General features: G+C 35.5%; 1 protein-coding gene across 8 annotated transcripts in view; it reads left to right on the top strand.

The window, feature by feature from the left end:
* Positions 1-15150, top strand: part of ADAMTS20 (ADAM metallopeptidase with thrombospondin type 1 motif 20) — an 89004-nt gene that overhangs the window by 43232 nt on the left and 30622 nt on the right. For all 8 annotated transcript variants that reach the window (XR_005604495.1, XM_039571117.1, XM_039571119.1 and 5 more), the window contains 13 exons: positions 252-369; positions 3964-4059; positions 5316-5482; positions 5592-5721; positions 6266-6392; positions 7086-7296; positions 7769-7933; positions 8663-8827; positions 10476-10598; positions 11484-11591; positions 12721-12885; positions 13098-13388; positions 13714-13875. Coding sequence is in view for 7 of the 8 variants with exons in the window: in XM_039571117.1 (XP_039427051.1) it covers positions 252-369; positions 3964-4059; positions 5316-5482; positions 5592-5721; positions 6266-6392; positions 7086-7296; positions 7769-7933; positions 8663-8827; positions 10476-10598; positions 11484-11591; positions 12721-12885; positions 13098-13388; positions 13714-13875 (2028 nt within the window). In the remaining variant the exon portion in view is untranslated. The remainder of the gene's footprint in view (positions 1-251; positions 370-3963; positions 4060-5315; positions 5483-5591; positions 5722-6265; positions 6393-7085; positions 7297-7768; positions 7934-8662; positions 8828-10475; positions 10599-11483; positions 11592-12720; positions 12886-13097; positions 13389-13713; positions 13876-15150) is intronic.

Genomic DNA, 15150 nt, shown 5'->3' with positions numbered 1-15150 from the left:
GTACCGTTATGTATTCTTATACAGCTCTTGACATATTAAGTGTATTTGAATTGCACCATTATGTTTTGCCCTTACATTGCAAAATCCAAAACCATTAAAGGCATTTAATGAATTGCCAAGGAAGACTAGATATATACAGTGAACAACAATATTTTGGGGTAGTGGGAAGCTTACATTACTTATTTTCGTTGTTTTCTATTGGGCTGAGTGATAAAGGGTTTTATTATTTTTATTATTTTTATTTTTTGTAGCAAGCAGGCTGTGATCATGTTTTGAATTCAAAGGCAAGGAGAGACAAATGTGGAATCTGTGGTGGTGATAACTCTTCATGTAAAACACTTGCGGGTACTTTCAACAGTGCTCATTATGGTATGTTTGTTTTGCCTTTTTTTTAATCTTAATGCACACTTCAATATGGCTTAGAAATTATTCTTTACATTTAAGGAAGTGGGATTTCAGTGTATGTTCTTTAGGGCCTCTATCAACAAAAAATACCTTTGATTTTCAGTCATATTCCCTCTCAAGGATGCAGAGGCAAACACTATGACATACTAACCCATTCAAGTGAAAAAAAAAAATCAATCTGCTGAAAGGTCAAAGCCAAAGACATGGATAAAAGAAATGATGAGGGTAAAAGTACTTTAAAAGGATGAATGCTTCCTGCTTTTTACTTTGCGTTCTCTGGTCTGAAACTTAGCAGCTGAAGGACACATTCCAATGTCTCATTTTGGCTGTGTAAAGAGATAGCAAGAAGTTTGTGTTGTGAGCAGCTGATGGGGTTCCTTTTCTCCTAGAGTGAAAATTACAGCCTGTGAAATGTGAGCCTCCTTCTTCCAGAGAACAGGGGTAACAATATTTATGTTTTTTCCTCCTCATTGACAGGTAGTAAATGAGAAACTTCTGGATAACCCTGGTATTTCCTATTTATTTGATTTAGTTTCTCTAATAGAGCTACTGATAGTTCTTCTATAAGTAGTCTTTTCTGTGAAGTATGGAGAGACTCTTGTATGTGCATAGCAGTGCAGTTAAGTAGTTAGAACATAGAACATAAGGACAGAAGTCTCCAGGTTAATATCAGCCTAGAGGCTCCTTCGTGCTGCTTCACTGGTTGAAAGAGACCACAGGCAAAGTGAAAATAATACCTGGAGAGCTGCCAAATAGGGTCCTCATAGAATAAAGGGTTTGCTGCTGAAGAGGAAAGTATGCCAAGTACCCTATTGGATTTTCTTCTTCCCTGGCAGTGGACTCACACTCATCAAAAATTATCAAAAATCTTAAATTATACAGCTACCCTTCCCATACAAATACATGTATTTTTTCTTGTGTCTATCCTAAGAAGGTGCTTATAGATAGCACATGAATTTTGTCGTACACATATTTGTTACAAGTCCAGTGACAATTATGTGAAACTGCCATTTTGCAAATATGGTCAAAACTGTCACTCTCTGCTATTTGACAGCTTTCTATTGTCACAGACTTACTTGCTTCATATTGAAGATGGAGGGGAAAAAAGCCCCCATGTTTTGGGATGAGCAAAACCTTGCGTTATTATTTGGTTTTATGGTTACTTGAATGCTTTAAATTATGTTCAAATTATTGAAATTATAGCATATAAAAGATAATACTGAGTTATACCAAGGAACAGTATGCTGAACATGTGGGATTATCACTCAGGTGTGCTCAAATAGGAATACAGCTATGCAAACAAGAAATTGTACTTATCTGAACACTGAAACTCCAGTGTCCATGGAAGGTCTAAGACATCCCTAGGCTAATGACTGAAGGCATTGTCTGAAGAAATACTATTTTCCAAAAAAATTCTGAATTAGGATCATGAGCTAAGTATGCTGATGTGCACTTGATCTTTTTCTTTTGACTTCATTTGTTTCCCTTTCAAACCGAAATGAGTCATTTTACTAAGGCAGAATTTGAAATTGACAATAGCAGCCTGTGGTGTGTGCTTATATTCATGCAATTATGATGTTGTCAGTAACTGTGTAAACAGTAGTAAAGCAATAATCAAAAATTCATTACAGCAAAATACTAATTTACTTGGCTTCCATTTTAAGAGATGGTAATCTAATCGTGTGCACATTATTACTGTGTTGGCTATTACTATTGCATCAATTTAGAGTATCTGAGGATTTCCTGGACGATGGTCATTCTCAGTGGCCTAGTATGTGATTTATTCTCTTCTTGTATCCTTGACAACATGCAGCTTTGTTTATAGTTTCCTCCCATATTTTTTCTTCTTTCATTCTTTTACCACAAAGTCTTCAGTGTGTGAGATGAGGGGCTTTTTTAACTGTATTTTGGTTTTCTTCCCAGTATGTTGAAAGATTGACCAAACCGTGTATTTATCCAGAGCATGCAGCTTGTCAATTTGCAATTGCAGTGCTGCCCCCAGCTGGTAAATGTGATGGACCTGTAATTAGATTAAATCTTCATTTAAATGTATGGCATAGTTTTAATAGATTAAAAGCACTTGGAAGTTAATGAATTATGAAATTTGTCATGGCTTAACCCCATCTGGAGCCAGACAGCCAGTCACTCGCTTACTGCCTCCCGGTGGGATGGGAGAGAGAACTGGAACAATAAAAGTGAGAAAACTCATGGTTTCAGATAAAGACAGTTTAATAGGTAAAGCAAAAGCGCCACACACAAAGCAAAGCAAGAATTGATTCTCCCCTTCCCATGGGCAGGCAGGTGTCCAGCCAGGAAAGCAGGGCTCTGTCATGCATAACAGTGAATTGGGAAGACAAACGCCATTACTCTGAACACCCCCTCTTCCTTTTTTCCCCAGTTTTTGTGCCCGGCATGATGCCATATGGTCTGGGATATCCCTGTGGTCAGCTGAGGTCTGTCTGTATCCCCTCACAACTCCTTGTGCACCTCCAGCCTCCTTGCTGGTGGAGTGGGGTGAGAGGCAGAAAAGGACTGGACTCTGTGTAAGCTCTGCTTGGCAATAACTAGAACATCCCTGAATTGTCAGCATTTTCCAGCACAAATCCAAAACACAGCCCTATGCCAGCTGCTGTGAAGAAAATTAACTCTATCCCGGTCAACACAGTACAAAATGAAAAGGGTATTGGCGTTGAAATTTTTACCCCCAGAGGTGCATCAACTAAAGTCACAGTAATATTGTTAAACACAGTGAAATAGGTGGAAAAATTATCAGAATTTTTATTATTAGCTCAGATTACATGTTTGTATTTATTATGTTTCCAATGTTTGCCATACTAAGTTTTTCTTAGCTGCAGGTATCATTTTGAGTTCATGATTAGCTTCTGTGAGAAACAGGTTTGGACTTTTTAACCTAGGTTTATGTGCAGAGTAACTTTTTAAAAAAATAGATCTTGATGCACCTTATTTTGTTACCTGGTGGCAAGGCTACCATAATAGTACTATGAGATATTACAAGAAGTGATGACTCATTTGTGAAGCATTTGTATTTTGAAGGGTGTGCACTCAATATTTTAAGCAGGAGAAGGTGGATCAGGCATGGCTAGTTTAACAGCTATATCTACCTATGCATATGGCCTGCAACGCTGCAATATTTTGGTATTTAGACCCATTCCTTAGCATGCTGTCTTGAAATACTCTTGTGAAGAGAAAAGCTACCTCAATTGTGTAAACAGAGAATGGAGATATTTCATGTTAAGTGACTTCCCCAGATTTCTGTAAAAGTTTAAATTTTGAGCAGTCACAGTGTTTTCGGAGTCCCTCTTGATATACTTGACTGCTTTCCAGAGTAGTTCTGCTCTCTAGGGATTTTTCTGAGTCGACTGAACTCAGTGGTAAAGAATTGAATTCACATTTCTGAACACAGAACATAACACTTCATAACACGTGAAGGCATTCAGCATTGGTTGTCTGGTGCACTGTAGGGTTTTGTGAATGAAGTTAAAATATATTTTCATGTTTACTAATACTTGACCATCTTTGTATATAATTAATTTGCAGGTTACAATGTTGTAGTAAATATTCCCAAAGGAGCAACAAATATTGATATTCGACAGCACAGCTACTCAGGGAAACCAGAAGATGACAACTACCTTGGTAAAAGCCTCGTGTGTACAACATTGATGGATAGGTTTTGTGCTCTTGACAGGGAATATATTATTGAGTATACTATGAGAAGTCTGATAAAGACTTTGGAGAAAATATCTAATTACTTTTATCTTCATTTGCCTGAGTCTCTCACTAGATACTAGTTTTCCAAAAACATCAGTGAGATGTTGTTAAGGTTTCTAATTCTTAGATGAGTGTGTTCATTCATCAGAGAATAAGAATTACAGTGCCTTGCATCATTTTGTCAATTTTTTACTTTGTTGTCACAATGTTAATTGAAACACCACAAGTGAACTCAGGAATAATGTAGGTATTTGTTGTTTTAAATCTTGGAAGCATACACTTCATTTATGAACAAAGCAGTCTGACCATCAGCAAATTTATCAGTTGTCTCATATTTCTCTTTTTCTATTATGTCTGGGACATAAAGAGTATAAAGGCCATCACATGCTGATAGATTTGCAAGTGTGCGTAGGTAACAAAGAATTTGTGAGTACATCCTACCAAAAATCTTGGTTGTTCTATTTCATAGTAGTTACATTGTATCTGAAGTGCCTGAAAAAATACTGAAGCATATTTACCTTCTGTCTCTTCTTCCATTGTCATCCTAGCCAGCAAACTTCAGAATTCTCAAAATGTTTTCCTTGTCACCTGTTGCCCAGTTGTTACACATGCAGCTCACAGGACACAGAAACAACCCTCGCTCCCTGACATTAGCTTCCATTTCAAATGTAGCAATGCCTGAATAGCATCTTGTACTACAAATTTTACCTTATTTTAAAAATGTTTAACTTGTTTTTCATCTTTATTATTGCAAATTGGTCATTGTCTTAAATTACTATCATAAATGCCTCATAATTTATTTTTATTTTCAAGTTTAGTTTTAAAACCTAGTTCAGTAGAAGTAGCTGTAGCAAATACAAGGGTGTGGGCTGTAGAATAGGGCAGAAATACCAATAATTATTGTTTCCTTCTACAGTAACAGAACCTAGCCAAATTTAAAAGTCATGACTTCAGTCAGCCCTTCAGCAGAACAAATATTATTAAATTACTATAATGTAGAGAAAATCCATGGCTGAGAATATCCATGACAACTGCTCAGGTGAAAGTTACTGATGATTAGGAACGAATTCATTAATTTGAAACTGTTTGATACAACTTTTTACATGAACTGCATGTTGATGAGATTTTATTGATAGAACCTTTTAACTAAATAGATCTCCAATATTTTGTTTCACTTACAGCTTTATCAGATACCCATGGAAATTTTATCTTGAATGGAAATTTTGTTGTTAGCATGTCAAAAAGAGAAATCAATATACAAGGAGCCATTTTTGAGTACAGTGGTTCAAACAATACAATAGAACGAATTAACAGCACTGATAGAGTTGAAGAAGAACTAACCTTACAGGTGCATGTTTACTTTTTTCATAAGCCTGAAAATTTCCTACATGATCATTATGTTCTTAATTTTATGTTCAAATTCACTGAAAAACAGCTATCATTTTATCTCAATCAAGGTTTTGTGTGTAGGGAATTTATACAACCCTGATGTGCGTTATTCATTCAATGTCCCGATAGAAGATGGAAGTGATCTGTTTACATGGGATCCTTATGGACCCTGGCAAGACTGTAGCAGGATGTGCCAAGGTACTGTGAAGTATTTTTTTCACCAGAACCAAAGATCTGATGGCATTTAGGAAGGGAGTTGTCTTAAGTTCTCTTACTTTTCACCCTTACTTGTGAAGAAGAAACTTGTTACCCTCAGTAAACTTTAAGTGCACAGGGCCTTTAAGGACAGTATAGCTTCTGATTTTTGTTTTTGCTATTTTTAGTACTTATGCAGTACAATTCTATATTCAAACCTACATTTGGAAACATAGGAGCAGTTTATTAAAAAAAAAGGTTGAATCAAATCTGATATGTCCTATTAAGGTGGTATTGTATGTCTACTAAAGTTGATACCCTGTGAGACCACTGTACGACAGCTGGGAGGTGGAACAGGTGATTGGGAAAAGGTTGTTCTCCACCTGGAATGTAGTGAGCTACACAAAGCAGCATGTTTGTGCAGAATCTGCTGTATACAGCAATTTGTGTTAATGGGGTATCTCAGTTAAATTCCCAAATGATGAATGGAATCCATAAGGGACTCTTAATTTAGCCCTTTATTTACTTCTTCTGGTGCTTTTTCAAGGTATTCGAAGAAGAAGAGTGACATGTGTACGTGAAAGTGATCATGTGGTAGTGTCTGATCAAAGATGTGAATTCATACCTGCTGTACCAAGTGTCTTTGAGGAGTGTAATACAGAGTGTGAATTAAGGTAAAAAAGGTTCCTAACTGATGGAGTTATATGTGGTCTTATATGTTTTTATTGATTGATATTGAAACAAAGTAATTCAGACTGCTTTATCCTCTGTCTCTCCATCCCTCTCTACCTCCCTCATCCTTCCCATCTCTCCTTGTTTTCCTCAAATCTGTTGGTGTAATGGCTTTATACATTATATTTACACCTCTGACTCCACATAGAACTAGGGTACTTTTCTAATTTTTATTGTAAAGTACAAAATCTCTTGCTAGAATTGTGAATCTATTCTATATATTCTGGCACAAAAACTTGTATTGCTGCTTGAAATACATTTTCCACCAGAACTGTACCCACAACTGGAACTAATTTGAAACAGATGTTGTGTTTTTGCACTCCAAGATAGCCCACACTGAAGTGTTCAGAGGATGAAGAGTTAGAATTATAGCTTACATTTTTCAAAGTCACCTAGGAGATGAAGACAAAAGATCCTTTAAATTTAAAAAGTTCTTTTAAGCCTGTGAGTCAAATTCTTTTATATTGCTTTAAAAATTCCAGTCATGAGATAGAGTTTACAGTTTCATCTGTTCCCTAAAATGCATATCTACATTTACGTTATAATTCTCTGAGTTCTCTGAGTGCTTGAATTGCCATGGTCATATTTTTTTAAACATAGTTAGCTTTCTACAACAGAAAATTGTGTCATTGTAGGTGGCACAGTGTTGGGAAAAGTGACTGTACATCAAAGTGTGGCCCAGGACATCGGTCTATTGAGATCCACTGCATGAAGTACTCCATTGCAAGAGGACTCAGTGCTCCAGTGGATGATAAGTACTGTGCTGATCAGCAGAAACCACCAGCCAGAGAGCCCTGCCATGGTGACTGTATGTTAAGAAGTTGGCACTACACAGAATGGTCACAGGTACAGATTTAAAACTTCTTTATTGTTCCATTATAGTTCTGGCATGCATACCAAATTTTTATTTCTCTATATTTTTTTTAGCTTAATAACTAAAAGGAAGCGATGTTTGAAAAACACAGATTTGTAGGATCAGCTAATACCAACCTTTATATTTAAGCAACTTCCTTATATTTTTGTAAGAAATGGTAGCTTGCTTGCAGGTTGGTTTTGGAAGTCAGCAGAGAAGATCTGGTAATTAAAGGTGTATATTAATTTAGTTCTGTACAATTTTGGTTTTATTCTTCATTTAAGTTTTATCTTGGAACTATTATACAAAGTGCTGATTTTATCTCAAATGAACATATTAGCAGCCTGTGGATTAAATGGAGGACACTTTGGTCTGGCGCAATCATTAACATCTTTTAAGACTGATAATGTATTTTGGCCTGGTTTTATTGTATTCTGTTTCCTGTTTCATAACTGTACACCACAGTGTTCCAGGAGCTGTGCAAGAGGTGTCAGAACCAGAGAAGCTTTTTGTATGAACAACTTGGGTCGTCATCTTCCTGACAGAGAATGCCAGGAACTTCCAAGAGTTGTTACACAGACTTGCAATGAATTCTTATGTCCAAGCTGGTCGGTTACTGACTGGAGCGAGGTAATGAAACCATGGAAAACTTAAGGTACATTTGGTCCTAGTCATGGATATTAAAATAAGCTGCATTAAGTGTTTAGGGTTTTTATTTTATTTTGGGCCACACGGTTGTAAAAGTTCTGAAGTCCTATGATTTGTCTGATACACATCACAGATCTATGAATGGCATGAGAACTTCTGTAAAACACTCCTAGAATTCATTTTTTCCTTAATTTTGTTACATTAAAATGAGGTAGTGAAGATACGTAAAGTAAATGTATTTGTATTTCCTTTTTTATGAAGCAATGAGAACTATACAGCCAATGTATAGTTCTGTTTAATAGAATTATATTAATTTTATTATAGATTAGGTGGATATAAAAGAATCAGACAGTTTAAACATTTTTCCAGTGAAAGCTATGATATATGCACTATTATTTTAAACAAGTATTCTTTACTCTATTGGAAATAAATGATCTGTTTTATATAGTTTTATATAGTTTTATATAGTTTTTATAATTTGTAGCTTTTGAATCTTGATAGTGATTTCTTTGTATTAGCATTTGAGTTGAAGCCAACAGGAAATGGAGAGTTCATTAAAAAATAGGGTTTTTTGACTACTTACATTCATGGAATATTTTTGTTATTTATGTGATTTTTAAAATCCAACAAGTTACTAAAAGAAATTGAAGCCATTAATGCAGATTCATTAATCAGGTTCTCCGCAAACTGATGGTTCTAATAATTTTACAGTGTCCTGTGACATGTGGCAAAGGAATGAAGCATCGTCAAGTCTGGTGCCAACTTAATGATGAACAACTGAGAGATGATTTCTGTAACCCAAATGACAGACCAGAATCAGTAACACCGTGTGAACTTCATGAATGTGCATCTTGGCAAGTAGGGCCTTGGGGATCAGTGAGTACATGAGGATTCCTGGTTTCTTGTTTTATGGTTCAGGCTATGAGCAATCACAAAACAATACTTTTAAAACATTATAGTTGAATCTTTAGCAGTTGTTTTACTTGAATTGATTCACGTTTGTTTCCAGGATCCTATTGGCTATCTAACTTGTAATTTAGGAACACCCAAATATAAGTTAAATGCCTAAAATAGTAATTGATCCTGAGCCTTAATATCAAAGATGCTTTTGCACATGAGTGTTTTACATCACCAGAATAATGAAAATAAGGGTAGCAAACTGTTCAGATGAATGACACAGGTAAAAGACCAAATATTTATAGGTGAGTGGGCATATTCAAGTGGTAGCATCAATTACGATCATAGAAATGTATATGCTAATTATAGCAGGGAAAAAGACTTAGTATTTTATTGTTACATTTCATTTTTACCTTCAGTGATAAAAGATCTGCTATCTCTTTATGTGAAAGTACTGTTGAAAAATGTGTTCCTGTGTGACGCTCATCTAATATAAACCAGAGTGGATTTAAAACTCTAGAAAAAAGTGAATTAATTTGTGAAGGAAACTTTTGCCACCATATAGATGAGAATTAATTTTAAAAAATAAGGTACTCAGTTTCATGTGGCTTTTATAAGATCAGGTTACTCAAACCAACAGAAGATTATTCAGTGTTTCTTGGATGCTGGTGGGAAATCATAACTGAAGAGCAGCTGATCTTTGTTTTAATACATACAACCTGTTACTAAAATACAGAATAAATATACCTTTGGAAATGAAGTATATTTTTAATTTAGACATTTAATTTAGATATTTCTTCTATTTTTTACCTTAGAGATAAACGCACTGTTGTCTAACATAATGTAGAATTCCTTTTATGTAATCTTTTGATCACAAGGTGATGACTTTCCATTCCTACAAGCTAAATGCAAAAAGTAAATAAAAAATTAATTCAGTCACATGACAGAATTCTTATTAATAAAAAATAGTCTTCTGAAATAGCTTGTACAAGCAATTTACCAGTCTGTGTCACTAGAGCAGAGCTTTTCATTGCAGTTTTTCCACTGTACCACCATAGCCATTCATAACCAGGTTTTTACAAGTACTTGTGCTTGAACCACAACATTTATAGGATTTGTGTCATAATATTTTCAGCCATTTAATGTTTTATGGGGCTTCTTTGAGTGCAATCTAGTCAAACTCTATAGAGAAGGGAAAGACATTTAACAGCTGCAGCTAGTGATTCATTTGAAGCTACTCTTACTCTTCCCATTTCCTCTACTTTCTCTACACCAGTTTTTATTGCTGAGCATGGCATTATAGAGCATGGATTTGTCCCTTTGATCAGGTCAGGTCTGCTGTTCTGGCAGTGTTCCTTCCCAGTCTCCTGCCCACCTCCAGCCTACTCACTGCAGGAGGTAGAAAGGGGAAAAGAGAGAAAGCGTGCATCCTGCACAAGTAATGTTCATTCGTGTGCTGTGGACACTGGTAAAGTACCTGATGGTCTGCCACAGAGGAAGTTAGCACCATCTCAGTAGTCATTTCTATTCATTCTGGAAAGAGTTTTAAAGTAGAAAATGTAATTAAAAATGAAATTTGATTATAAATAGCGCTATTTCAAGTGTATTACATTCCTGCCTTCAACAGTGTGCTGTAACATGCGGACGCGGATACCAGGTGCGTGCAGTCAAATGCGTCACTGGGATGTACCGTGTTATTCTGAACGATGACAGGGAGTGCGATGCTGCCACTCGTCCTAGAGACAGTCAAGTAAGTTAAAAGGTACCTCTCTACTTACCTGTTAAAACTGTCTAAATACAACTGTTGTCTACTGACTCTGTGAGGGAACTTGGAGGAAATCACTTCTAAAATGAGAAAAAAATACTGAAACTCTATGCTTTTCTTCACAAACATCAAATTTTGCCCAGGGAATTAAGGAAAAGAAGGGTAATTTCAAGACTCGATGTTTGAAAGTGGTACGTGGTTGAAGAGTTAGAGTATATGATTTCAAGGAATCCAAAAGCCTGTGATTATTTGGCAGTGGGGGAAGCTCCAACATGTAGAACATTATAAGGACACTGCTTGCCATCCTGCTTAATAAATAATAGTACCCAACTGGCTTCTTTATAAGCTTCTAAATATAAAAGCCAGTTAATTGATATAATTTATTTCCACTTAGATGTGAAAACACTGGGTTTGAGTATCCTTTACATTTTTAATTGTGATACCTGTTTGGCTACTGACTGAAACTGGGCAAATTTATGTTCTCAGTAGCTGAAGGTATAAAGGACAGGACAGCACAGCCACCTTCTTTGCTTGGTCCTTGTGTGCTGCCTGTGGCTCTGAAGCAGGACACTGTAATGTCTATGCTCCTTGTCTCCAACAAGTTGGCCAAAACTGTTCTTTCTCAAAGTGCCAATATTATTACTTATTACTAATGCAGTTTTAAGATCAAGTAAATTTTCTTTGACACTCAGTTTAAAACAAAACAATTCAATGAAAGGTCTTTGAATAATTCCAGGGAAAATGTAAAAGACGGTATTTACGTGTTAATTAATGCTGGTTTATTGTAATGGTAGGATCTAACCATTTGCTTTTCATTTGGCTCTTCCAAAATGTATATTTCAAAAGCTTCTTTTTTCCTCACCCCCACAGGAATGTGAATTGCCCTCTTGTCCAGAAAATACAAAATTATGGACTACTTCACTTCCTCTAGTTCATGTGGGGAAGATGACCCAATGGAGATATGGATCATGGACTCCAGTATGTAATGTAGCAGTCACACCTTGCAGAGCTGTCCTCCACTCATTCACCCATTTTTCCATAAAGCTCTCATTAATATATAGATTAAAAAGGAATTCTAATATTTTCTTAAGAAAAGAAACTGTTTCTTAAGGAGCAGATAGACACTCCCAGGAAACTGTGCTTCCAATCCAACCAGAAAAAATAGTAGGAAAAAAGCAGAATTCTAGGAGCTGGGGTTCTGAGTGAGATAGTTCTCATATGATTGACAGTGTGCTAGGAAGTGGTTTTTTAAATGTAATTGATCAGTTTCTGAGTATGGAGATCATCTTTGATTTTAAAATATGATTTAAATCTTTGATGTGAATAGTAATACTAAACAGTTAGAGTCTTTCAAGGTCTATTTTGACTTTTTTGTAAAATAAGCATTATTAAAATGGTTCCTACATAAATTTTCTTCAGTGGAAGCTTTTTATTTTGATAACGTTGAAAATTAGTTTTACTTGATAGAAATGTGAAAATTTAAAATTATCTATAAAATATAGGTGTGTCTGTTAATCCCTTGAGATATTTAACAAAGCATATAATGCAGTTATATTTTTGTACAACCATTTTAACTAAATAGCAGTAAAGGGTGCATAAACTGAGGCTACTCATCAGTTCTTCATTAAATCCACCTTGAACTTCTCAGCTATAAAGGCATCAGAAGGGGCTCAGTGGCGTCTGCTAATACAAACCATAATGGCAAATGGATTGTTAATACTGGTTTTTATTTTAACAGTTGATGTAAATATTGCATCACTGTGCAATAACTAAAATGTTCTGGAAGTTACTGATGTTTCTGTTGTTGCTTGAAACTGTATAATTATTCCATGTTATAGTTTAAGTGCTGTCTGTTTATATATGCTGAAATTCTTCATGAGAATTAAGGCCATGCAACTCAGTTCCACACTAGCAGTTGTTCTTAAGGCCTAAATCTTTCAGCAGTATTTCACTTTCCTTTCTGAATGCATGGCTCTATTAGTGTGAAATGGAAATCTGATTTAATTCTAAAGTCAAGCTGATACTAAGCTGTGTTAGTATTTTAGATGCTTGCATAATCTTGTTTTAGTCTCCTAAAGTGTGATGGCCTTGAATTGTTCTCTGACAGTGCTCTGCATCCTGTGGGAAGGGCGATCGTGCTCGCTATGTGAGTTGTAGAGATGCTCATGGAGAAATAGCAGATGAATCTTTGTGTGCTTATTTACCACGACCAGCTGAAATTTCAAGCTGCTTTAGCCCATGTGGAGAGTGGAAAGTTGGAAATTGGTCCCCTGTAAGTATTAACTGTAACTTTTTTTTTTTAATGTGTGTATTTAGATTATTGGCCAAATCTCTGTTTAGTATGTATTTTGTGCAAGCATGATTGAAATTGCATCCCTTGAAAGAACAAAGTATATGTTTGTTCTTGTCAAAAGTAAATATAAATGTATTTGTTTATTAGTTATCAATGTTCTGTGACAAACACTATGTTAATCTTTTGGTCAGTGCACAGTTACGTGTGATAGTGGAATAGTGACAAGACAAGTCATCTGTGTCAACTATCATCAGCAAATCAATGAGAATTACTGTGATCCTGAAGGCCGACCTCCTAAGGAACAAGAATGTAACATGCCACCATGTCCACCGGTTTATCATCATGTTCCAAAAATACATGACCATCCAAGCCATTTTCCAGAAATAGGTTACCTCCCCGTGCACCCTCCACAAGACAATTTAAACCAGTGGAACCGTCCTTCTGTGGGAGGATATCAGTGGAGAACTGGACCCTGGGGAGCAGTAAGAAATTTCTTTAGAATATATTAATTTTTTCTGTTACATCTGTGTTAACATTTCTAGGAATATTATTGCAGTACAGATTTGATCAAAAGAGAAGCACATTAATTTAAAAAATTATTGTTGTTCTTATTGTTGTTCAGAATATATTGAATTCTAAGTGTAATTTTTCTGTGATTTCAAATTTAAAGTACTTCTACATAGTAGTCATTTTTATTTGAAAATTTCAATTTTGAATGTTAAAGTTTAAAACCAACCTGTTTTACCAACATATTTTACATTTTTCTGATCATGCAATGGCAAAATATATGTTTACCTGTTTTGGTAGTGCTCTAGTACTTGTGCAGGTGGATTTCACCGCCGAGTTGTAGTATGTCAAGATGAGGAAGGAAGAAGTGCCAGTAATTGTGATGAGGCAACAAAACCTTCAGAGTCGAGACACTGTGATTCTGGACCCTGCCCACGGTGGAACTTTGGGAACTGGGGAGAAGTAAGAGCATTTCACTTACAAAGGGGAACATTGTTTACCGTATAAGTTTAGAAGTAGGATCTTAATTATTACATGACTGTGAGTGGAACTGAACACCTTGTTTTTACTTATTTAATAGAGTTTAAAATTTAAAAATTTAAAAAGAATTAATTTCAAGCTGTTTAGCTAAACTTTATTCTTTGATCAAATCCAGAACTGTAGTGTAAATATGAGTGATGTAAATCCAAAAGAAGTAATTATTGTGTGGGGCTGAGGATATACAACATCAGCAAATCATGTGGTTGTTGTACAACATGTATCTTGAGACATAACAAATTATATTCTATTACAAAAAGCTGGATTCTATGCAGAAAAACTGCAGTGTAATAGCTAGTCTAAGAAAAAAAAATGAGTATAAGAAGCTGTAGAGAAACTTTATTCCATGTCGTCATAGGTCCTAACAATAGTAGCTGTAAGCAGTAGTAGTGGTAGTTAGAAATTGCTGGGTGGTAGTTAGAAATTAGAAGTATGGAGATAGGATCATGCATCTAAAAGTTGCGCCTGGGTTAGAACATTTTGTGAAACATTTTATTGGACAAAGAACAGTTTCTTCATGCTGTGTGATGTCATATCTTGACCACATATTCTTGCTCAAACCACTATAGAAAGAATTAAAGCTGATTATTTTTGCATTTGTTCTAATCTAACCTCTTGTGATTCTTGCCCACTTTTCTTATTCTTGAAAATCAATGACTGGAATTGAAAAAATAAGAAAAATTGGTTGAGTTGAGTGACTTTTTTATTTTACCTTTTTTTCCCCTTGTTTTGGCCAGATTTAGCGATTCAGTTCTCAAGGTCAGTCTAAATGTTATATTTTTTCTGTCCATAGCCGTAGACTTGGAATACAGTTCATACAGATGGCTGCAGTTTTTTTCTAATTTAGAATCCTTGAGAATACAGTAAAAAGCTTTGAACTATTGTAGATTGGTTTTAAGAGCTCATTAGGAATGAGAACTGGTATTGAAGAATTACAGGCAAACTGAAACCCAGAAAACACATCCTGTAAGTATTTTTCACTTAGTCTGTATAAACTAGACTGTGTAAAAATGTTCCCAGTCGGAGTTTTCTGAGTTTTTCTGCCCACTGTCTGGCACGGAAAACTAGTTTTAAGACAAATTTCCATCTTTTCCTCTTACTAAAGAAAGAGACACATGCACATTTATTCTCACAATTACTTGTCCTTAACAGAGTGTCTGTAACTGAGACCTTCTGCAGAAAATCACTTGATAAACCATA

The sequence above is a fragment of the Corvus cornix genome, chromosome 1A (genome assembly GCF_000738735.6).
Source record: "Corvus cornix cornix isolate S_Up_H32 chromosome 1A, ASM73873v5, whole genome shotgun sequence".
Taxonomy (NCBI): Eukaryota; Metazoa; Chordata; class Aves; order Passeriformes; family Corvidae; genus Corvus; species Corvus cornix.
The sequence above is the reverse complement of the archived record's forward strand: the minus strand, read 5'-3'. Positions and strand labels throughout refer to the sequence as shown.